Raw genomic sequence first — 16494 nt, 5'->3', positions numbered from 1 at the left:
GATAATATATGATAAATTGAAATTTAATAAGTGTTTTCAGACATTGTGAAATGTGATAGATTTGATATATGAATCAGTCAGGTAGGTTCCTAAAATTATGTCTAATTTTGACGTGACTACTGCCTGGCCGATTAATCGGCCTCCGGCGTCTGGGGACTCATAATGTTGTGGCCGATTATTCGGCCTGCGGTGTTGAATGGGTTAACATGCTGAAATCTTCAAAGCGTCACCATGACCTTGAAAATTAAGTGAAGGTCACCAAAATCGACTGGGCCCTGCGCCTTCCCTAGATAAAGCTTGGTGTTAAATATGAAGAAAATCCAGTTAACGGTTCTTGAGATATCTGGCTGACAAGCTTAACATGCTGAAATCTTCAAAGCGTCACCATGATCTTGAAAATTAAGTGAAGGTCACCAAAATCAACTGGGCCCTTTGCCTTCCCTAGATAAAGCTTGGTGTTGAATATGAAGAAAATCCAGGGAACGGTTCTTGAGATATCTCGCTGACAAGCTTAACATGCAGCTTAACATGCTGAAATCTTCAAAGTGTCGCCATGACCTTGAAAATTAAGTGAAGGTCACCAAAATCGACTAGGCCCTGCTCTTTTCCTACATAAAGCTTGGTGTTGAATTTGAAGAAAATCCAGTGAGCGGTTCCTGGGATATCTCGCTGACAAGGGTAAAACGTTAAAGTCCCCTTGTGACCTTGAAATGAAGGTCAATGTCACCAAACCTGACTGGGACCTTTCTTTTACTGTGATGAACCTAGGTACCACATATAAAAAGAATCCAGTCAACAGTTCTTAAGATATTCCAATTCGTGTATGTATGGACGGACGGAGCCTCATACTATATCCCCAGCTTCGTGCTAAACGCGTGGCGGGCAATAATTAGTCCTGTGATGTTTGGATGTTAACATAACAGTGGTGGTAATGTCAGAGGTTCAAATAATACAAACTGTATATAAAACTGATAGATTTAATAAAACATCACTCTGATAATGCAAGAATGTCCTCAATAGTCAGTGGCTGAAAGTAGTAACATGGCATTCGATAGACATGCATATTTAGTCGAGTCCGATAACTTACTTTATTGACTTGAGTTACTTAAAACCTTTTGGTAAATGCCCAAAGCGGTACTACCTGAACATAAGCCATGATAAGTTGAATCTACTTTTGTCTCTTTAACATAAATAAAACAACTATGGACTTAATGTCAGGCCAATACCTGTTTTCACTGACCCAGAAAAAAGCACTGTCAGTAAACACAAGCACTAACCTCATACAGAGTTATAACTGTATCTATCATTGAGGTCATCTTCAATGGTTTTGAAAAGCATACAAAGATACACTGGACACACCTTGAGTCCTGTGCGATGGATCTTTTCAGTCAGCTGATCCACAGCAATGTTGGAAGGTGCACACACCAGGACAGGACCATTGTTTTGCTTTACAAGATGGTACACAATTGTAGCTGATGTCACAGTCTTACCAGTTCCAGGGGGCCCCTGAAAATACACATCATACAAGATGTCATCAGTGAATGACTCAACCTGAACTACATTTATGAAGTGAAAATATCTTAGGGTATTATCACCCTAACAAATAATTACAACTTTTCTACAAGATTACTGTGTAACTATGAGTGAGAACGGTACAACAGGTTTGCTTGTTGTCAAGTGAAGCTCTACCTGGATAAGGCTTGTAGGTCTCTGCAATACAGTCTTCACAGCATACACCTGAGAGTGGTTCAGCTCAGGCAGGCCTGGGGCAGAGAAGCCCTTCGGCAGCTGACACTTGAGTACCACATCCTCCACCTCATGGCCAAGTAGCTTGTGGTAGATGTAGCCCCACACTGACGTCTCATCTACGGCAAAAGTCTTCAGTGCTGCCTGCATCCTGCACAGGACACACAAATTTTATTTAAGCTGCAACAAAACAACTCAAACACAGAATTCAGCTACAGTTGAGATGTTTATAATGTCTTTTGAGCGAGGATGGTTCTATGCTGTTTTTAACAATAATCGAGCAATATCACGGCAGGGGACACCAGAAACGGGCTTAACGAATTCCACCCATGTTGGGCATCGAACCTGGGTCTTCGGCATGACGAGCGGATGCTTTAACCATTGGGCTACCCCACCGTCTCTAATGTCTTTTGAAATTCAGCTACTGTTAAGATGTTTATAATGTTGACCATTAGGACACCTCATTGCCATTAATGTCTTTTGAAATCAGCTTATCTTTGTTACATCTATATCAGGGAAACAATACACACAAGTGTTTGCCACTGATATGGCAATGTCCCCCGTTGCTAAAGAATGGAATATCTATGAAGATAAGATAAGGTCAAGTTCACCCAAATAAACTGGTGTCTGCATAAACCCCCAATGTATGCTGTCACTAAATTTGAAGACATTGGATACAACAGTCCATGAGATGTCGCGTTAAGAAGAGTTTGAAAAGTGTTGTGGTGACCTGGAAGATAAGGTCAAGGTCACCAAAATAAACTGGTGTCTGCGTAATCCCCCATTATAGCTAAAATACATGGAATTATCATGAAACGGCCCTCTCGTTATCAGAAATTTGCGGTCCGCTGCAAATGATATTGGACCGCTCAACCTTAACGACGGGCCACTATCAGTTCTGTTGTCAAGTGACGTCATAGTTCAACATAAGTGGCTTTCGACTGGCAGATGTTCTGGGTCAAACAAGTCAAAGCAACCCAAATTCCCGCTTTAAATAGCTGTACTATTGGCTTTCTTGCTGGTGCTAACCTTAACAATTGCACTATTAAGACTGTTGATGGACCAAAACCGAACACTGTCATAGCTTGACATGTTGCAGGCTATGGTCTTGTCAAAGGCCAAGGTCGAGTATCGTCACTTTCAGTTGTGACGTCACTTGAATTGTTCGATGATGTAATTGCATTCGGGCAGTCAACCCCGTCAGAAGTTGATTTGGGTAAACTTACAGTCAAATTCCTTCATTGTTTCCTTTTTCTTTTCAACACAAATTCCATGTAGTTTAGCAATAATAACGGTAATGCTATTTTTGAGGGCATTATCATTTGCAGAAGCCCGAGGTCTTTATCAACTGCCCTCCTTCGTCGGGCAGTTAATGGAAAACCTCGGGCTTCTGCAAATGATAATGCCCTCAAAAATAGCATTACCCTTATAATGTAGGCTGTCACCAAATTTGAAGACATTGGGTACAACAGTCCATGAGATATCGCATTAACAAGAGTTAAAAGCGTGCAAAGTGTCGTGGTGACCTTGAAAATAAGATCATGGTCACCCAAATCAATTGGTGTCTGCGTAATCCCCCAATGTAGGCTGTCACCAAATTTGAAGACATTGGGTACAACAGTCCATGAGATGTTGTGTAATAAGAATTTGAAAAGTGTCGTGGTTATCTTGAATATAAGATCAAGGTCACCAAAATAAACTGGTGTCTGCGTAATCCCTTAACATAAGCTGTCACCAAATTTGAAGACATTGGGTACAACAGTTCATGAGATATCGCGTTAACAAGAGTTTGAAAAGTGGTCAGTGTCGTGGTGACCTTGAAGATAAGGTCAAGGTCACCCAAATCAACTGGTGTCTGGGTAATCACCCAATGCAGGCTGTCACCAAATTTGAAGACATTGGGTACAACAGTTCATGAGATATCGCGTTAACAAGAATCGGGACGTACGTACGCTGCTGAATACATAGTCCCCCATTGCTCGTTGCGGCGGGGGACAAGCACTAGCCACAATGTTACCTGTCAAAAGATGTTGACTTCCACACAAAATCCACTACAAAGTTATGAGTACACTCTGTTGGTACACCTGCATTGCTCTTGAGTTCGATTGCAACTTCATCGCTGTAATCTGAAGTCAATGTAAGGAAATGCTCGCACAGAATGGGGTTACCTCTTTCGAACAACTCTAAACACCCGGGTTGCTGAACACAAGTCATCAGTATGCAAACAAAATGATAAGTCAGCTATATCGGAGCACAAGGCAAATAACCCAAGTCATGTAATCATGTGGAATGATATTAGGGTGATTTCGAGAAATAACAATGACTGGCGTCGGAGAAAACTACAGGAAGCTGTCGAGATAAGGAGACATAAACCAGCAATTAATCGTGATCAAGGTGTATACCTGCCAAGTGCGTGGGACCTCTTGATTAACTTTTGATGAACTTTTGATGAACTTTAGATACAAGAAAAAACGAGTCTACTATTCTTTTTGGAAAGCCTGCTATCAAGTAACCTTTGTGTAATTAGCAGTTGTTGTGTATTGACAATTCAACTTTCAACTCTATTATTTAGCATGAATTTCATCATTATGTAACTAACTCACTTATACAGTACTCTCCCTAGTGTACTGTGATGTCACTTGCATTGTGACGTCATAACTCAGTAATGACGTCATAGTGACGACGTCATAGTCCTAACTGACAGTTCACCTGATGAAGGGACCTGGAATGGTCTCGAAACGTTGTGAGAGAAATTTAAAAAGAAGTTTAATCCATAAAAAATATCTTGGACATCAATGTACAACTTCTAAATGCCACTGAAAGACAACTCTAAACTACTTTCGAAGAGAAAGGATTCAACAGAAAGAATGTTCATCTATTGCCTACTTGAAAAAGCAGTCTGATCTATACTTTTTGGTAAACAGAACTTTTCCCCTTTGGATTACTTGCCCATGCTAATGTATATTTTCTGTGGTTTACTTTGGGGTCCCTGAAATCATTTCAAATTTCCATAACTGCTTTGTTTTAATACAAGGATACTGTCTGGAATCTTGATGACGTGGCCAACACCAGACCATGGTTTGTGCAACTCTCCGATGTAACGTAGTCGCAACTCATCTCCATGCATCAGTTTCATCTCTGAAAGATGGAGGGGAAACATACATGACGACCATCTCAAAAAACACTAAATGTATCCCACTGAAGCAGAATCAACTTTAACATGACTATTAAATCACAATGACCACCTCTGAGTTTAACAGCTAATCATTTTGGAAGCAAATATTTACAGAAATGTTCTTCTTTCTCAATCAGGTATTGTAGTCACTATAAATAGTGCAATCATTATTAAAACAAATGTCCACTGTTCAATGTATATGTTGGTATACAGTTTGGACACAACACAATGAAATCAACTTGATTTCAAGCTTTAGGGATTACAGTAAGCTTGAAATCTGGTGCTCTTTTATAGTTGACTGCGACCTGGTATTTTCACGACAACAATGAGTAGGGATGTTGTAATTGTGCCACACAGTATAGAACTAAAGATTGGAGGCTTGGTTGTGTTTGCCCCATTTTGTATGAGACATTCCAATGCTTGTTTTACATGCAAGTAAACCATAATGATTTGGAACATGGACAAACACAATATACCATTTCAGCTCCAAATTCAATTCAGCATGGCCAAATCTGTAACCAGTTCTACTTAGAAAATGCAGTATTTTCCAAGCCAAAAGCATACAATCTGGATCAAGCAACATCAGTTGAAATCGGATTATCTCACCATCATTGGCGGAGGACAAGTGAAAGTATGCAATCCTCTTCTTGTTGAGGCCGACATCCCAGCGAGCCACAATGTTATCTTGTGTCTGGGACTCCTTCAGCTTCTTGTCATAGTCAGCTTCATGCTTCACCAGGGGACCAAAGATGTTCTGATACTGGTATGCATCATCATACCTGCAAAGATTATGTTTTCATTATTTATCATAACCTTAATTGAGTTGTTTTCTTGAACACAAAACTGAAGAAACCTGCAAATCAGAAACCACATACGGTTTATCTACTAAATATTAGAAAGCAAACAGAATTTGTTTCATTTGTTTGAAATAGGCAACTTTGTAGTTAGCATAAGCATGTCATCATCAGGCAGGTAACACAGAATCCTTATCATTCAGACATCATAAGCATTTAGGAAGATCAGATTTTATCTAGAGTATCCATGTTACAGACAAGGCAAAAATACAAGGCAAGATGTTCTGTTTGGAATACTTTTTAACAATTTATATCAATTTACAGTAGAATGAAAACTCAAACTATATAAAGCCTTTCTTGGTGGATGACTTAGTACTATTATGCATTCATATCAGATCTGTGGTCCCCACTGTTATCTAGCAATAAGGATGAAAGAGTTTCAAGGTGTATATATCATCACAACTCACCTGAGAAGTACCTGCTGTGGCTCTTCATCTACTCCTGGTTTCTCAAGATCTTCTAGTTTTGCATCTGGGTTTTCCTGAGACAAATACACAACCAGTTATCCCAGGCAATCAGATAATTAAACTGTTATGGTACCAATATTCTTACTTCTAGGAAGACCTCTCCTAGAAACTTGTCCACAGACTTTCGTTAAGCATGTGGATGTAAAATTCATTTATCAGCTTTGGTTTCAGATTTCAGTATTTGGCTGCCTTTGATAAAGACATATTTGTGATGTCATCAAGCTGACTTCAGGATTATGTTTTATTGAGACATTACATCATGAAATCCCTGGGAAGACTTCTATTGTATGTAGCTGAATGTGGGCAAATGGGGCATACCTTCCATAGCTCCTCCAGCTTGTTGATCTGCTGAGCCGAGATCTGCCTGGCCCGCATCTGATCCTGGTCAGAGGGTACTTTCACCAGCCAGGACAGGAACTGCCGGTCTTGTATCAGTGGTTGCCACTGACTGGGATCCCTGCAACACAGCAAACATATCTTCATGCAGTCTATTCATATTGCAACAATAATCTTCAAAACTATAAAAAAACCCACAAAAACAAAGCGGTAACTATGTAATTTTGACGGGAAAAGGGAGGCAACTCATGGGTGAGTGATTTTTTAAGTCTACTTCAAGGGAACTACAAGGGATTCAAGTGTTCCACTACCATTCGCATAGAAGGAGATAAGCAAAACAAGCATGAGTCAGGATAAGGCTAATAAAAACGTTTTTAAAACTATTTAACCTTTCATCAACACCTAGTCAGAAAGAATATATTTCCACTGCACTAACATAAGATATATTGCTGTGTAACCAACCAGTTCATGTCCTTGAGATTGCTGAGGGTAGCACAGGGATGACGACACAGCAGGACAACGACCGAGTCTGCCTTGGCTGGGATGAAGCCAAGCAGAAAGACGTTCCGACAACCACAGTTGTAACACTCAAGCACCGTCTCTCCCAGTGGGCCATCCTTGTGAAGAGTCACTTCCTTTGCCTTTGCTCGGGACCAAATGGTTGATGATGTGGCTGAAATGTTTGTAAGATATCACATTTTACCTAATGTCTTTGACTTTACATAATGTTCATCACATCAATCCAAGGACTTGTGATCAACAATTGTGTCAGCGATGTACAACCTACCTTCCTGATGTATTGCCACGGCCATTACAGAACCACTTCTTCGTTGTGTTGCAGAACACCACACAGGCGGGGGTCGTGAATTCCACAATAACTGAAACAGAAACACATAAATAATGGACATGCATATAAGGCATGTGACAGTCAAACATGTTTGTCCAGTTCAAGAGTTTGAAGTTGTGACTAGGGCTGCAACAATTCGCCCAGATCTAGATTCGATTTTCGATATTGGACCCTATATTCGATCATTTTCAATTCGATTCTTCATACAAGTAAAACATCAGATTGCATTTAACTCTCAGTCTTTTTTTTCGTGTGAAATCCCTCCTCAATTTGGCGATGTCTACTAATAACAATTCTCATTGGATAATTAGCCCGGCATCAACCAATAACATTTCGCCTTGTTTCAGTGCTCGAAACTGCTCTAGTTGGGAGTCAAAATTACGTTCTGGCTGTGTTGAAATAAGTTAAATAGGTATTCAAATATCGAATGATGGCTATCGAAAATCTAAAATAAGGTGTCAGATTCGATTTTTGATGAATTGAACCGAATCGTTGCAGCCCTAGTTGAGACATTTCAGCCTTATCTTGGAAGATAGGTAGATTCAAATATTAGATACCACAGCAGTTAAACTCAAGGGCACCAGGACACTGTTAATTTCCACTATCGCAGACACAATCATGTACATTTGCAAAAACATGTCAAATGACAATCCTTGTTGTAGCCCTAGAATTTTCAGTGTGTTCAGAAGTAAAAAAAATGACACTTCAAATCCTTCAAGAAGTAACTTTAAGGAGTTCCAATACCAAAATCCAAAGGTAGAAAATATGATTACACTCAGACCACGTTAGTCCGGACTCCGATAATCCGATTCCCGCGATATCCGAACGGTAGCAAGCTGTAACCAATCTTGTTTACTATGTAAACTCATTAACCGTTTATTCATTAATCTGGTGCTTCACTCTCCGGATCCGGACATTAATTAGCGGTAACAGATTAGCTAATTACACTCGATTTTGCTTCATTAATCTGGCGTTACATCAAAAAGGTTCGCATAATCCGGTTACCTCCTGAGCACCATTGAGTTCGCTGATCTTCATCGGTAAACTTCAATGGTAGTTGGTAAGTGAGGTGACACTTCTGAGTTGAACATGTCGTTAGTTTGTGATCCTAATCAATTAATAGGTCTCACTTGTGGAAATACAGCTGGCACCATCAAAATTATACTGTTTGTCATCGGCAAATCCAGACGTCCCAGATGTTTTGGAAGAGACTTTAACCCAGAATTGTATGTTCTCTATCATTTCAACTACAAAGTGTGGATGACATCAGACATGTTTTGTGATTGGCTGATAACTTTTGACAGACAGATACGATCGCGTTCATTTCCTGCCTCCCAACACCACTGTCATTGGTGATGTCAACCTGAGTGAGTTTCTGAGTTTTGATTGTTATACAAACTGTAATAAAGTCATTTGATACGTGTACATGTACATATGTTCTTATGTTCTTGTCTCGGTAGTCAAAGGGAAGGAACTCTACTGTAGTGGTGTACATTATGGTTCGTTTCAGTAGTCCGTACGTTTCACTATCTGAACATTTTTATGAAAAACGAAAGTGTTCGGATTAACGTGGCCTGACTGTACTCTTTGACCCCAAACAAACAGTTCACAGTGCCTGTGTGTAAAAGGCGGTCAAAGTTGAGGGAATCATGGGGTCCTTCTGATGTTATCTTACACTGTTGTTTTTTACACTGCTTATTTAACATAATCATTCAAAATTCCACAAGAACCCCTTGATTCACATGCAAACAAATACAAAATACACTGACAGAAGTTAACATTACTACCAAACAAACTAAGTGCTGACTTACGCGGCATGCATATTTTGGAAGATCTTTCATATAAAACTGTTCCTCTTCTTCCTCCTCAAAGTTGAGCTCACCCACACCCTGGGTGATGCCCGTGATTCCTCCATCAATCCCATTCTGCAGTGGTCCATCGATACCATTCACCTGAGATAGAAAAGTACACAGCTGCACTATATGGGTAAAAGGTAGACAGCTCGCTTCACATCAACATACTAACAATTTACATTCTTATATTTTCAAAAACAAGTAACCCGATACTGTATAACAATTAAAAACAAGATATCGCAAACAGTTAACACTTCAAACTTTTTATCATTTAACATAAATATTTAATTCAGAAGCTTTAAGATGATAAAAGACAAGAGCAGCATAACTTACGCTTGACGTCAAGCGTAATTTATGCAGTTTTACTTAAACTACTGTTTCCACATTCAGCTAAGAACAACTTAGTTGGTAACTGAACATGGAGTCTTCTCCACATGTTACAACATGTCCAAGTAAGTTACAAATTTATGGTTCTATAATCCAGAGTTTGAAACCAAGGTGACAACTTGGATCCTTGAAGCTTGGCCTGCAGTATTTGTTTATCATGTTTACAAGAACCCCCAAATATTCTTAATTTGACAATGGGATCAAAATTCCAAACACTGCTCAGTTATTCTGAAGGGGTAATCATGGGTGTAAATGAACATTTGCATACTGCTATATGAACCATCATATTTGATACATCAACTTGCTACTGTGATGTCACAACAAATATGATAAAGAAAACCACAAATGTGAATACTGGAATAACACTTTGTGTCAAGAGGAAATGGTAGAAACTTGAGTCAAGTAAATATATTTCCCTTTGGAAAGTTTAGCCAATAAAAGCCATTGTGTTCACAGGGTTTAAGGAAATATACTCAATGTAATGTTTAATGTTACACACTGGAAAGAAGTGGGCTTTGTAGCCATATATTTCTGTCTACTGACAATTAATGAAATGGTGACTGAGTGAATGAACATTGCTTAACCTGCTATCAGCAGTATGTTTTCTTTCTAAAAAACATCACTGTCAAAATAATATCTCAGGGACTGCCCAGCCCCTATGCTCCTGAATATGGGAATTATCTTCACTGCCTGTCTTATGCATATAATAAGGGTTCATTTTTATTAAATAATAAAGAAAGAAAAAAAAATTCATGGAAGACAATTAATCCATTGACGTGCTTGTAAACGTGCATTACACAACACTGTGTTATTACCAAGTCAGCCATTCGTACTGTTTCAGCCATTCATTGTGAAAAGATCAATTAACAGTTTTTCAGTCGAACACTGGCTGGTACTTGTATCAGGTTCTATGTTACTTATCATGAGAATCGGTTTACTTGGTTGCATTACATCGACCAAACATGAAAATTAACGCGAGCATGTTTCAACACAGGTTGTATCAAATACACATGATTTCTGCATCAAGGCAATCCCTGATCTATATTCAAGATGGAGATAATGCATCGATGGACTGATCAGTTTGAGAAGAAATAACATTATCGTGGCTAACTGGTTAGTGAAATGACTCATCACAACTCAAGTATTGTATCCTGTCTCAAGCCTATTGTTACACTTACATGTCTGGGAGCCCATAAAAAATATCATTACAACCAAATACACTTTTCAACAGCTGTTCAATAACATCAGGGTGTTTTCTCTTCCTGTTCAGATATAAGTCTGTAGCAACTATCAGTAAAACATCGTTAGTTAGAATTAAAGAATTCCTAATTCATCATGTTCTTGTTATTATATACTAATCATTATTAATCAATATTATGGCTTTGTAGCAATTTTTATTTCCCTGAGTAATATGACCATTAAAAAGGTAGAGGCTTTCATGCTTATTTTGAAATTAACACATTAATTGATATGTTAAAATATAAATGTTTACATTACCTGTGAATTTTGGAGAAATAAATTATCTTAATGATTTCTTTCCAACTTGCCCTTCAAGGCTCTAGTACAAACACCTGTACACCACTGTAATATGCTGAAAGACAGATACTTCCACACCTGACAAAACACAGAAGCTCTGCAGGAGGTAGTAATATAAAGGTATTCTACCCAGCATGTGATTACATTCAATCCAATGTGACTATGTTCCACAACACCAAACAATAAGTGTCTACACACATCAAATCAAGCATTTTTTTCTTTAAACAGTTTACTAGCCAAAGTCAAACAAAAGAAACTGACGCCATATTATACCAAAGAGATTATTACTGGAACGTGTCTATCACAATACTTTACATAACAACCTACTTTGAAAAGTCCTTGTAAGACATGAAACATGTTCCTTCACGATATCAATTCACAAACAAATGAAGTTTTAAAAAGAATAAATAGGTATGATTTTTTTGTTGTCACTGAAATGTCTTATCCATTATGTCTTAGAGTCTGATTGCATATCAATTGAGGCTTCTATGGCAACATGCATTTTCATCCATGTCAGGAGTTAAAGCAACAACAAGGTTAAACAATGCATACCACTTGGTGACAGTGACTTGTCACAACACAGTATGGTAGGTTTCAAGTCTGGTATTGCTGATTTAAATTTGTTCTAATCTAAATTCACAACACTTCTATGTGAGAACAGCATTTGTGTTTGTAGACGCTTGGATTGCTAAGTGTGGATGCGAAAATTAGCATGATTACTGGGAAGTAACAGAGTTGTTATTTTCATGTATGGCACTAATCATTGCTTTCTATAAATCATCACAAGTGAGTGGTCAAAATTGGTTTTATTGCTGTTTCCAACATGACAATGAACACTGCCTGCCTGCCAGCACCTTCCCCCATCACTCACACCAGTTGTGAAACATGGATGCATTAAAAATGTGCCAAATTGAGTAATGCAGGTCTTAGACATTTACCACCATGGTGATACCTGCGAGCATGGGTATTCTGCTGTCCATGGAGATGTACAAAGAAGGTCAGGATTGGGACTGAACCCACAAACAGAAGGTTCTGGTAGACTAAGGAATGTAGACTGTATACAGTGAATTGATAACCATGTACAGTAGAACACGGATATAACGAACTCCAAGGGACCAAGAAATTTAGTTCGCTATATCCGGTGTTCGTTATTTACATTTGACCGCCATCTTGGATTGTAGAGATGTAGAGACACGTATATGCTGAGGCTACAAATTTTTATTTTTGTACATTGATATAATATTAAAATTCTGAATTTATCATTCACAGACATTAGCTAGAACATGTTTGTTTTGTTAAACACATTAATGACCATCGAACAACGTTGATTCGCCGCCAACAAGGTTGATGTATACCACTAAGTGGCTCAGCTGACACTGAGCTGACACTGAGTGAGTTCACTAATCACGTCGTTAATTGGGCTTGGGGGTAGTAAATCAGTTCGCTATAGCCGTTAATTCGCTACTCACGAGTTCGTTATTCGCGTATAATTTTAATGATATTATAAAGGATTGTTGACGGGACTTTTAAATTTGTTCGCTATATCCGTTTGTACGCTATATCCGTGTTCGCTATATCCGTGTTCTACTGTAGTTAGATAGCAAAGGGATGTAAAATTCAGTGGACAATCAGGTCATCACATCCCTTTATAGTGTGAGAACTGGCAACTGCCGCCAAGGTTAATTTACATTGTGACAAAGTCTGTCAACAGGTCAAGTCAGGTAGAGAGTTTCATACTGTCCAATCTAATATATGTTATATTTGGGATTATACTTTCTTACTAAAGTACAGATTCTAGTACTTTTGTGAGAAAAGATTTTGAGAAAAGTGTAATCCCAAATATAACATGTTACATTTGACCACTTTCTAAATGGCATTGTACACTCTCTAATCTATACCAAAACACTTTGTGTGAGACATTATTCTCACAGAGTGTTCATTTAAGTTGCTGTCCAACCAGTGAAAACAAAATGGCAGCCACTTGTTGAATTACCACATGCCCTGTCTATTTTCCTTTTTGGGTATACTCATAGTCATAAGTGCTCTAATTCTTAAAAACTCTTGCCACTTGCCACATTCATTAAACTCTTAGTTATAAGAGGGTAGGGAGCGTGGAAAAAAAAAGCTATTAAAAAAGCCAAAATACAAAATCAAAATCAGATAAGCTGCGTATCTGCCTAAATTATGTAAATATTTATGTGAAAACTCAATTCCTATTAAGTCTATTGCGTACAAGTACGCTTGAAGTTTTGTAAATACTCAATAAATGTGATCTTACATGCGTACACACAAAATGTCAAATCTTAGAATGCGTACCGGTGGATAGATAAAATAACTGAGGAGGTTCTATTTCAGGGCATGAACTTGACAACTTGCAGTCTTTCTTATCATTTCTTATATTACTGATCAAATATAAATAACAAACAGTAACATTTAAACTTTATTATATTTTTACAATTAATGGAAAATGGCAAAATACCCAATTGAGTTTGAGTGAGGTGAGTACAATTTATTTGGTTACTCAAAAGAAAATTAAGATACCCAAACGAGATGAACACAAGCGAGTACATAACTCAATGGCCCAAAAAGTTATCTGTAGCTCTGCAAAATGCCTGTTTCACATTGTCCAATGTGTCAGATACCCGCAGTGGGTACATCAACATCAAAAACTTCAACACAAAGTTCCTTGCATTGACACTTTAGCCCTATCGACCTAATCTAGCAATGAAAAGGAAAATGTCACAGCTGGTTGGAAACAAGTTTGTATCATTTCAAATACACACTATTCCTTTTAGTTACAATGGTAGGTTATATTTATGATCAATTTGTATTTGAAACCATACACCCAAATGCAGCAATTTATTGATGATTATTGTATTGTAGCTTCAGTATCTTGGAGTTAAAACATGTTTTCCATGGTTCCAAGATCATCGTCTATGAGTCAGGATATATTCAAGAAATAAAATCCATAAAAAAATGTTAGTAGTGACATTCTGCTCTCTTGGTTCCAATAAATTTAGAACAAAAGGTGATAAAACCTCAACAACCTACATGGATGTCAAAAATATTTATTACGTTAATAAGCCTTGATGAACATTAAAAAGGTCTATCCAGCTAAAGCTGATAATGTGAGGTCTCTTATCTTGGCTGTGGCAAGTATCTCACAATACATAGTGAGTTCACCTACTTTATGAATAACTTGGAATGACTGAAAATGTTTGTATCCTGAAGATAAACAGACAGGGCTTGTCGCTAGAGTTAAGTACAACGGAAATTTTCATACCATGGTATAGTGCAGTATACAGTTTGTTTTAGAGATTTTGACTTACTCCAAAGTAGTCTGCCATGTTGGTTTCTACCAACAACAATCCCTTATCCATCCTTTGGTTTTATATTTTCGTCTGGATAACATAGCAGTTGTTGTGCATGTGTAGTAACAGGGGTGGAAATAACTTTAAAATTGCTAGTGTACTCCGGAACAGTGGCACATGTAAAATCACTTGCACTGATAATTTTTCCACTGTACCGGCCGTTTTCTTGTTGAGATTTTTAAATAAACAACATAAATAACATTGGAAAGTCAACTGGACATCGGTACAGTGTGATATACAAATTTGCTTGCCCGACAGAACAAAAACACTGGACTCGGACGTCGGGCAATGGGTTATTTCCACCCCTGAGACGCCATATACCATTTCAGCGGTATGAACCCAAGTATGAATCATTGTATTATGGTCATATTTCATTTATGTACCATGAAATTTATTTATTTTTAAAACCGCATTAACAGTAGGTGTAGATTTTGTGACAAACGTTGAGTGCTCACAAATAATCAGAAATACCAGTTCACCACATAATACTGTGGTATGTATTGTGTGGCTTTTAAAACCAAGGTATACCAGTATACTAGTTTACCATCACACCTCTATTTGTGGCTTTCTACCAGAGTCTACAGGGCGTAGCCCTTTGAAGTTTGATTCATAATTTGGCATGTTTAGTAGCTTGCTTTATGTATCAGTGATACATTTTTCTGTAGAAATGAATGAAACTTGTTTCTGTCTGCGCCAATAAGTCTGAGTCTAGTAAATCCTGTTTGGTCTAGTAAGATCAGCTAATAATATGTTACCAAACGACATAAAATGCATTCAGAGTAAAACTTCTGGGCAGTGGATTGATAGCATTGGCACAGACTTATATTTCATTGTTCACTTTCCAAATGTTGTCAGGTTCATGGAAAATTTGCATATCAATGACTTATATAAACAACCAAACACAATACTGACTAAGTGCTGTAACAGAAATGACTGTCTAAAATACACTATGTCTAGCAAGTTGAAAACAAGGGAAGGAGATTTATGCTGCAATCAGTAATATTCAAGTTACATCATGGTCTGTAACCAGTGGGTAAAAGCATGAGCAACTATCCACATTGGTTCATGCACAATCCTGACAATATTAGGCGGGTTGTAGTTAGATTGGACACCATAAAAAGTGTGTGGCAACTGTGGAAAATTTAAAATAGATCCAGTTAATCTCTTTTAATAAACTTTCAAACCATGACAACACTAATAAACAAACAGGAACCCATACTGAATTACCAACCCAACTTGATAGAGAAAATAGGTCATAACGAAAATAGAGCTGATAAGCAGTAACTGTTCGCGAATCATTTACAAAAAAAATCGGATTTATGTCTACTTTTGTTTTTGAACAATTGGAAACAACAGAATAAAATGGTATGACTAATACTTTAGCAAATATGTGGGCGTGCTACTTCGCAAACCCGTTTCTTAAAACGTGATTGACCCGGACTTGCACCTGAGAATGGGAAATACACGTGGTTGCGAATATTCTCTAAATTTACCTGGCCTTGGCTCTGACTCTGTCCCCCATCAAGCTGAGAGGCTTGAGTTTGAGACTGGGTCTGGGACGGAAGGGTAAAATCTGTGAAGTCGAAGTCGGATCCTTGTGTATCTGCGCCCAGAAGGTCGGTTTCTTCGGTATCCAGGAAAGTCAAAGTTTGCGAGCTGGGTCCATACGCATCTACGCTCATTTCTGTTATTACAAATACCACACAGGACTACGCTGATAATTAAACACCTCAATTGTCTATCTTCCGCTTGTCACATGTTAAGGTCAACGGTAAAAACTGGAAGGTTGTGTAAAACTGAAAAATTCGTTGAAATGCAACCCTTCACGCCATTTCGTTCTCTAGCAGCTGACGTCAGGAAGTAAGCGAAAATGATGACGAAGTTCACATTAGCGCGAAATCCGATTACGTTTAACTCACAAG

The 16494-nt window shown here is 38.2% G+C and overlaps 1 protein-coding gene across 1 annotated transcript in view; it reads right to left on the bottom strand.

The window, feature by feature from the left end:
• The window catches only part of LOC124263362 (regulator of nonsense transcripts 1-like), a 29371-nt gene extending 12953 nt beyond the window's left edge, over nt 1-16418 (bottom strand). The window contains exons 1-11 of the mRNA XM_046697965.1: nt 16066-16418; nt 9237-9377; nt 7366-7456; nt 7041-7251; nt 6561-6699; nt 6183-6256; nt 5528-5700; nt 4786-4884; nt 3764-3872; nt 1690-1897; nt 1360-1506 (exon numbers count right to left, since the gene is read on the bottom strand). Coding sequence (XP_046553921.1) covers nt 1360-1506; nt 1690-1897; nt 3764-3872; nt 4786-4884; nt 5528-5700; nt 6183-6256; nt 6561-6699; nt 7041-7251; nt 7366-7456; nt 9237-9377; nt 16066-16254 — 1581 coding nt within the window. The 5' untranslated portion in view covers nt 16255-16418. The remainder of the gene's footprint in view (nt 1-1359; nt 1507-1689; nt 1898-3763; nt 3873-4785; nt 4885-5527; nt 5701-6182; nt 6257-6560; nt 6700-7040; nt 7252-7365; nt 7457-9236; nt 9378-16065) is intronic.
• Between the last annotated feature and the right edge of the window lie 76 nt (nt 16419-16494).

Source organism: Haliotis rubra, unplaced genomic scaffold (genome assembly GCF_003918875.1).
Source record: "Haliotis rubra isolate DU_JTF1 unplaced genomic scaffold, ASM391887v1 Scf120, whole genome shotgun sequence".
Lineage (NCBI taxonomy): Eukaryota > Metazoa > Mollusca > Gastropoda > Lepetellida > Haliotidae > Haliotis > Haliotis rubra.
The sequence above is the reverse complement of the archived record's forward strand: the minus strand, read 5'-3'. Positions and strand labels throughout refer to the sequence as shown.